We start from the raw sequence: 8913 nt of genomic DNA, 5'->3' as shown, positions 1-8913 counted from the left end.
GGTCACAAAAATCTGAACCAAAACTTTTAAAATTGTAGTGTTTCAGGTTTGTACTTCATAACAAGAGTATTGAGGAACATAACAATATACGATAACGTAAAAACTAGAAATCATTGCCCACAAAGAGAGATTAGCCAAGTTGATCCCCAAATAGTGTTTAATTGTCATTTTCTCTGATCTTCAGATCCCAAATGATCACATGACGGACTGCCTCATGTTATCAAAGGCAGCAACAAAAAATAAGTGCAGCTTATACACCAGCTGAAGTGCCCTTGCTCACTTCCATGTCCCAGGAGTGGAGGTATTTGTGAAGTCTAGTGCCAAAATGGAGCCAAACGTGGGTCTGTGCGCCATGGCAAACCACTCCGAGCACCCAAAGCCCTACATCCAATGGCAGCCTGCAACCAATGCCCGTAGATCCGTTGACCCAGTCATCCACAAGGAAATGAAATGAAAAACAAAATTTGGGATGACAAGTGAAATCCCAAATCAAGCTGCCTTGAAGGGCAAAAGAAAAGGAAAAACAGAAACAAAAGATAGCCATCAAGTAGCAAAATTGAAGTCTATGGTGGTGGACAAAAGAAAGGAGGCATACCACTTGTGATGCAAAAGGCAGCAACTTCTCAGGAGGCATTCCTGCACATAAACCTAACAGAGGGGGGGAACAGAATAAGCACACAAATGGCAATATGAATTACACAAAAAGCAGATGGATAGACACCAAAAATATTCGTTCAAGCACAGCAAGAGAGATCAGATAACATGGCTCCGATCTTTCGGCTTGGAATTATTGATTTGAGCTCTTAATGCACATCAGAACATGAACATGATACGCTAGATTCATGAACCACGATAGTTTTCCATCTTAGCTTTCGAACCAGTATACGATGTCAGGAGGACAAAGAAGACACTGTATGTTCTTTTTATTATCTATATCCAGAATCAAAAGTAAATTAAAACCTCAATCATATGACTTATGGGGACATAATAGAGAAAAGGCAGTTCTGGATTAGTTCCACACTAGAACTTCAGAAGAATGAATGACTAATTAGGATGACAAACAGAGACATCCGAAATATATTTCCACAAAATCATGCAACAGAAAAGAAAATAAAAACCGTATGTTCAACAAACCATAGAGAACTGCTCCAATGAATGCATCTCCAGCACCAGTGGTGTCAATTAGCTCTGAAGGAGGTACCACCTCTGCAGTACACATAAGTAACCTCCCACTTATAGCACCTATTCCATCTGCACTAACTCTCAGGCTTGACTGAAATGATAAAAAGAATCATCAAGTTATCAGATAATACAACAAGTGTAGAAATAGAATGCCAGATTTTGGAGGTTCCTGAACTATTTTTTTAAGTGGATTGGTTGATACATATAGTTATTCAGGTAATTAGTTTGACATAATGCATTAGGGCTCACGAGCTTGAGACGACAGATCATGGAACATCATGGTCCATTTATCTTGGATGAAGCTTGAGATTGCAGACTATATATCTCAGCTCAACCAAAACAATTTGGAGAAAGAAAATATATTGCAGAGATTTACGCTGTCTGAATATACCTCCGAAGAAATACATGTCGGAATTGTGGTGCTTCTATCAAATTTCTGCCTCACTGACTCAAGTAAACTTTCTACATCTGTTTCCTTTGTCTCAGAAGCCTCTATTGAAGACAGTTAAGATAGCAAAATGAATAAGGCAGATAACATCAGCACAACCTGATCAAACCTGGCATGCTCATCCTCGTTGTTCAGACTTAAAATACCTTAACCAACATCATTTTGCCGGAAAATACTAGATTTGACACTCACCATTTATGCTTCTCTCAAGCATTATGCAACCTTTATCTCCAAGCATCACAATTACAAATCTGACTTGAGGTAGTCTCAGAAGAATGGATACTAGTGCAGTGGGAATAGATGGTGCAGTTGTCCATGCCTGTCAGGTAAAATTATTAAACCAATAAAGCCAGAATTGTTTATCCTTTATAGTAGTAGGTGCCTACAGATGATTTGTAACTTTTGATCCAAAGCACTAGTCAAACTTTTTGAAGATGCTTATATAAAATTTACATTAAAAAAATTAACATGTATTTTAAGTTGATTGGCATTACATTATGTATCTAATGAAGGTCAATAGTAAGGGCTATTTTTTCTGCTGACACAGTTGTAGAAAATAAACTAGTGAAGGTATACAAAAATAATATTTTTAATATGTCAAGGGCATGTATGATGGAGCAACAATAAGGAGAGTCTAGTGAACTTCCAGAATTGATAGGGCCAAGACAAGGGTTTGCATTAGATTAATAAGTCGGCACCTCATATAGTGCTTCTCATGGTGAATCCAAGAATTGCAAAGCCTAGTACCGGACCTAGAAGGTGCTGCTCATGGCGTATCTGAAGTTCTGAACCCAACCAACCTAAATCTGAGGGGTTAACACCCATTAAGGTTCTTCTCACTCTGAATCTGGATTCATCCAGGTCAAATTGAAAAAGAATGCACCATCAAAATGCTGCTAATGCTGCCCAACCAGGCCAGGTTCAACAAGAAGCACCTTGCAGAGCTGCTCAAGAGGAACTAATGGTCTAGCCAGGCACAGAATAGGAGTAAAGTTCCATGAGAGTAATGTGTATGACAAAAATGGCCAGAAATTTCAACTCAAAAGACCAACATATTAAGGGTCTACTGACATCACAAATAGGACCGGTCAAGCGATTTTAGCAAGCTGATTAAGCTACCTTTAGGGAATGATATATTTTGAATAATATCCTAGTATTGTGATTTAGCAAACAGCCTATACCCATAACTGATAAGCCATATGCATTCAGAGAAATTGTTGTCCAGCAGAAAATTTTGATTTCATAGGCTCAAAAGAAAAAAAGGAAGAGAGAAAGAGGATATATCGACATCCATTTAGCTTCATCTAAAAAGATTTCCTTGCCTGGGGAAATTTTTCTGAGCATACAACATAAGTTGCCAGATTAAGAAGATCATCCAGTCCCTCCCTCTTCCTTTCTGCATCAATTAAAATAGGAATTTTCCTTCGGCTTGCCTGCACTTAGGGATTCATTAAGTACCGATTAGTTGAATTCGTAAAAGAAGGAGAAGGTTTAGCAAGTTAATGCATAAAGCAAAAGAAATTGTTTCGTAAATATCAACACATTCTTCAAGACTTTCAGAACTATAAAAGTAAGAAATAGTATTTATAACTTAATAATAGACAGATTATGCACAATGTTCAGCCAATGGCAAACCAAGTTATGGTTATGGTGAAATGTTGATGTAGGTCGAGAAAGGTATCAAATAAATGAAACTTTTTATATTTCTAAGCTTAGATTGGACTAAGCAGAATTGTAAGCGGAAGCATAAGCATGTCTCTTCAGGATACATAGTCTAATGTTTTGTTCTCTATAACATCAATATATTGTTTGATAGTTGGCGAGTATTTAGCCTTCTGCTTTATTAGTAAGCCTATGCAGAATGAGAGGGCAATAAAAGAGCTGTAGATGCAACAAGAATAAAGTGATTATTACCTCTTCAGCAACAACTAAAGCAGTTTCATGCAATCTTCCATCAAAGAATACAAGGTTTGCACCATCTAAAGCAGAACACAAGCTAGACTCTGAAAGATCTTCTGGCACCATTTCAGGGTATCCAGGGGTGTGAATACATGTACGAGTTTTCCTGAAAACACAATCAAAAATTTAATCTACCATAATTGCTGCTTCAGAAATACAACTGATTACACATGAATTTTTCTCCTTACAAAGACCAACTGAAAAATTCTATTTCATATAGATTGAGTCGAGAAGACCCAAAGATCAATATGGTAACATGTAAAGAGATTTTGAACAGCATGCTCTCTCTCTTTTTATCACATTTCCCTATCACATGCTGTAATCATATAAAGTATCATTTACAAAGTGGCAGCTGGAGCTGGGAATGGAACAAATAACTAGGAGAAGAAAAAAAAAAGGAAGTAGGAACACACAACTGGTTGACATAGAATACATTTTTATTTTAAAAATCTGTAACATTAGCTTGCATGCTTTGTTGAGAATAACATGTCATAGCTGGACGCAAAATAGTGCAAAAAATTCTTAGGTCAAAGTAGCTTTAATAGAGGCATGACAGCAGTAGCTAATCATATGAAGAAAATCAATATTCGTACATTTTCACATTCAAAATCAAACTTTTTCTCTAGTTAGGTTTGAATATTTACAACCTAACTGTTTATACCTTGCAGTGTCAATTCTATTAGATGTGGGGTTAACCAAAAGCAATCAAATGCCCAAAAAGTTGCAAGGCATGCAACTGACATGAGTCTTCTGTGATGCAAATCCAGTAATTTATATTGCCTCATCCATGAACTTCAGGGCATTTCTTAAGTGGCTTGCCTCAAGGTGTGAGGTTTTACTAGACACGGATAAGCTTTTTCAACCAAAGTTTGATATCGAAGTATGTATGGTTACAAAGAACTTGAACTACAAACCAATCCAAGCAGACCGTATTCGCTATAATAACGAATTCTGGATAACAACAACCAAGAAGATTGTATTTGTCAATATCATTAGGGCAACACATATTTTGAGCTTGACAGTAGAACAGTAGAAAAGTTGAACAGTAGAAATGTTCTTACGTTTGGTTGTCAACTATTATATAGGTAAATGGTGAATTTCCATTTTCTGAAACCTGAAAAAGAAATGGCTCAAGTCACAAAAGGCACAAAAGACTTATTTTAGGTAGCATGGAATAACTTAAATTCCCATATTATTTAAGCATCAACTGATATGGTAATGCAACTAGTTGATGCCCAGTTTTGATGAATTCAAAAAGAAAAAAGAAAATGCATGTTAAATGAATTGAATCATAAGAAAAGAATCCAAAAATTAATTAATTGTCTGTTTGTGAGAGAGAGAGAGAGAGAGAGAGAGAGAGAGAGAGAGAGAGGTTTCTAAGAACGTGACTAGATTAGCATCTATGCACCATTTCGGTAAAGTGCATATGTAGGAAACCTGAGAAAAGGGGAAAAGATATCAAAAAGCATGATAAACTGTGAAGAAACATTGGATGCGGTATCTCTTCTTTTGTCAACTTACATGACAATCATGGAAAAACCTTTCACTGAAATAAGCAGTTCACACTCATACAAGTACCTCATTTACATTTAAAATCACATCTCTGCTTCCATGGACACTAGAACAGAATGCACCAATAGGTGGATCATATAATTCATAGAAACAGTGAGAATCTAGTTGATAAATAATTCAGCCAGCAGTATTTCATGCAAAATATATCAGTGTTACAGAAACATGACAATACATAATACATCCAGTGCAATACATCTAAACAAGTACATGAAGAATAGTTTGCCACGATACATCCAAATAAATGCTTCGATAGGCTGGGATGGAAAAGAAAGGCATGCTGAACATACCACCATATAGGATGTATCAACTCCATCAGCTTCAAGTTCTGCAAGCGCATTTCTACCTTGTGCATCATTAGCCACCTAAGGCCAATAAGTAGAAGATGACATGAGTTAGGAGATCAGTCAATAACAAAAAAATGTCATTTGCCTATAAACTGGATTACAGTTAAAACTTTAATAAAAATTCAAAATATTGCTTTAGAAGAAGAACAGGATGCAGCAAACGAGTATGACCCCAAGATGGAAGCTTGTAGCACATAGGCTATGTTGTTTGTATAAAGAACACAAGCATATTGCGCATAAGCAAATCTGCTGTGAATTGAATTCTCCATTAGTCGGAAACATAAGGTTTGGCGAAAGATGAAACTATAAAAGAAGGAAAATGGAGCAAAACCTTAGAGATTATCCTAGGTTTCACACCCAGACGAGCTGCACTTGTTAATGCGTTACCTGTATTTCCGCCTCCTTCTACCTGTAATTGTACATGATATGTTAGAAACCCAAGTTATAGCTTTACTTCGGAACAATATAATGTCAGTTGTACTAGAGAGTAGTATTATTCCATTTGACCGACGCCAAAACCACTCGACGTCTCAATCTTTTCTAAGCAAAAAGGCGGCGAACCCCCCAAAGGAACCACCTTTTTGCTTCGAAAAGATTGAGACTTCGAGGGGTTACGGTGTTGGTGGAACCATCTTTCCCAAAAATAAGGGTATCACCACCGGATAATCCAGTATAGGCCCATACTGAAGGTTAAAACGCACCCTCAAGCTCGTGCTTCGGATCTTTTCATCAGGCTCTGGGAAGGCAGCCACCGTGGCCAAGTAATCCACCGACGCCAACCCGCAACCCAGCTGACGACACAAAATAGAACCAGGGAAACGGCAAGGAACGATCAGATTCACAAGATTGCTGAACAAGAAAACTCGGTGCATGGTTCTGCTCAGGGTTTTCTTGATTGAGAGTAAGGGAAACACACCACGATTCGGTTGGTCGGAAGGGGAGGAACGGAGGGCGAGGCGACGACAGCCTGCTCATTTTGGGAGGAGGAGGAGGACGACGACGACGACATCTCCGCCCTTCACACGGACGCACAGAGGAAGAGAAATACGAATGAGAACAGGGGAGAGAGATAAAGATTAGATAATGGCGATAGATTAGGAGCGATACCTCGGGATGCGCGGTCGAAGGGAAGGGAGTTTTGGGCGGCGAAGAGAAGGGAAGAGGAGTGGGAGGGAGGGAGCATGGGGCCCGTTGGAGATGGCAGGGCTCAGCTTCATCGTCATCAGCTCAACCACCTTGGGACACTGTTGCTGCTGCCGCCGCCGCCGTCGCCTTAGGAATATCTTAACCCAACGATGCCATGAGAGGCTTCTAACTCGGCATCTTGGCCCATGATGACTTAACCCAACGATGTCATAAGAGGCCTCTAACTGGGCAAATTGGCCCATGATGAATCATACGAGGCCCAACACTGTTGATAAAAGTTTTCCCTCTATGGCTGGCACGCCATGTGGCATGAGAACTATGAATTCCATTGACTCCGTGTATCGGACCAATCAACCTGTGCCATGTGGAATGTGAAGGTAAGATGAGAAAATTTTTGGTGCAAGGTAGGGCTGTTATGACTATGTTTGGTTGTAAATCAGGAATTGTTTTCCCATTACCAATAAACCTATTCTTGAGAATGATTAATCCAATGCATGTGTTTCAAGGAAATGAAGCAGAACTGGTAGCATAGCAAATAATATATTACCAATACATTAATATTAATATATTATTTATTATTAAATTATAATATTAATATATTATCATAATAACATAATTTTAATATATCAATATTAATATATATATATATATAATAAAATTATATTAATATTGATAATATTGCGATGATGATTTCCCAAATCTTATACCATGTTATATAATATGTGTCATGTAGGAATGTAATAATACCATCAATTTTATCATTCTTACCCTTGGGTATTGTTTTACTCCTTTTCTATGAGAATTCAATGCCATTCAGAATTATCATTTCCAAACACAAAGGAGTTATCAAACATGGCGATGATTGGGATGGAAATGAATACTTAATTCTCATCTCCCAATTGTTGCAAATCAAACATGGCTTATAATTTTGATAGTGTTAGATGAAGCTCAATTGCCATGTATCGCAAGAGAGTTGGTTCTTCGTGTCAATCTTACCATATGATACCTATCCAGTAATCGAACCGATTCGATCACACTAACCAATAAATGGTTTTGATCAGATACGAAGGTGCGACCTTTAATATTTTGTAATCTTATTGGAGTTAGGAAAATGACGGATACTTTTAACTGTGTCGGCAGAATAGAAATGGAGTGTGCAATCTTATTCAACTTGAGGCAGATTTCGTGCCAGCCAATTAACAACACTTGATAGTTATTTTTCATATCAATTGATGTCGACATGCATGCCCACAACTAGTACTTGGTTTAAGATGCATTTTTCTGCGTCATTGCATGTGTCCTACTGTTAATCACATCTCCCCCCATAGTCGGTGCGTGTTTGACGCTTGCTTGCATGATATAAATCCATGAAGAATCATGTGTTTATGCTCAAAGTATGGAATACAAAGGGCTAGAAGTCATAAGGTCAGGCCAAAATTCTGTACGCATCACAGTCCTTTGGTCATTCCAACCCATGCAAAACAATTATATATGAAAAAGATGTATCCCATGGGAAGATAAGATCAGATCATCCTGTCCTATTGTCACTGTTTGTGCTGGAAGTTTCACATACAGTCATAGGACCCACCAACATCAGGCCTAATGTCCGAGGTCTTGGATCCGATTCAACTAATAATAGCCAAGGTAAGGCATAGGGTTTAGCAGGAGATGATGACTGAATTAGTGCCAACTTATCCTACCTATATATCACTTGGACTATACTCCACAGGTATAGTGGAGGGACCATTGGGACCACACCTCTCTCGCAAGGAGTCACATGGCATGACACTCGACCGGTCTAATTTGGATTTGGTGCGTCTGGATCAAGCCGAAATCGGACCCATCATGAAACCAAAGCTAAACCTTTTGGTCTAATAAGATTGGCTTAGAACGCTAGGATTCGATCCACGAAACCCTATCTAAAAATCACGAGCCTCGGATCTCAGACAACTGAAACGAAATCCGTGGTCGGTCCAGTTCTTAGACCAAAAGCCGACCCAAGTTGGAGTCGTCGGCATTTTCTATCCATAGGCCGCCTCCTGATGGAAGTGCACGCTTGGCGACCCAACTATAGACAAAGTCTCTTCTTTTTTTTGCTTTGAAGACAAAGTCTCTTTCACTGAAGGAATCCTATGGAGGGATGGTTACTACAAACAAATGCGACCAAATGTGCATGCTTTCTCGTTTTTTTTAAAAAAACAGAAATGGAATTTACTGGACCACTTCACATCGTTGGATAGCGAGAGGGATCACTACTGTAAT

At 38.5% G+C, this 8913-nt stretch overlaps 1 protein-coding gene across 1 annotated transcript; it reads right to left on the bottom strand.

Moving 5' to 3' along the window:
- On the bottom strand, positions 1 to 6845 carry LOC103711863 (uncharacterized). The gene is made up of 13 exons (XM_008798169.5): positions 6613 to 6845; positions 6422 to 6521; positions 6207 to 6296; positions 5837 to 5914; positions 5449 to 5523; positions 4651 to 4703; positions 3545 to 3695; positions 2953 to 3063; positions 1823 to 1949; positions 1574 to 1674; positions 1135 to 1273; positions 596 to 648; positions 1 to 398 (listed from the first exon to the last, which is right to left on the bottom strand). Exons 1-13 carry the CDS (start codon positions 6726 to 6728, stop codon positions 315 to 317), a joined length of 1278 nt encoding a protein of 425 aa, XP_008796391.2. The 5' UTR covers positions 6729 to 6845; the 3' UTR covers positions 1 to 314.
- Positions 6846 to 8913: the final 2068 nt, after the last annotated feature.

Source organism: Phoenix dactylifera, chromosome 16 (assembly GCF_051530095.1).
Source record: "Phoenix dactylifera cultivar Ajwa chromosome 16, Ajwa_hap1_PhDact_Kaust_v1.1, whole genome shotgun sequence".
NCBI lineage: Eukaryota > Viridiplantae > Streptophyta > Magnoliopsida > Arecales > Arecaceae > Phoenix > Phoenix dactylifera.
Note: the sequence above shows the minus strand (reverse complement) of the source record. Positions and strands in the feature narration are given on the sequence as shown.

What these genes read in the sequence shown, in the direction of transcription:
- LOC103711863 (XM_008798169.5), bottom strand. Translation starts at nt 6,728, where the DNA reads ATGACGATGAAGCTGAGCCCTGCCATCTCCAACGGGCCCCATGCTCCC. An exon ending in TCCGAAGCACGAGCTTGAGG is followed by an intron (nt 5,915 to 6,206) that starts GTGCGTTTTAAC and finishes GTACAATTACAG; the next exon opens with GTAGAAGGAGGCGGAAATAC. An exon ending in CATTGGAGCAGTTCTCTATG is followed by an intron (nt 649 to 1,134) that starts GTTTGTTGAACA and finishes CCCCTCTGTTAG; the next exon opens with GTTTATGTGCAGGAATGCCT.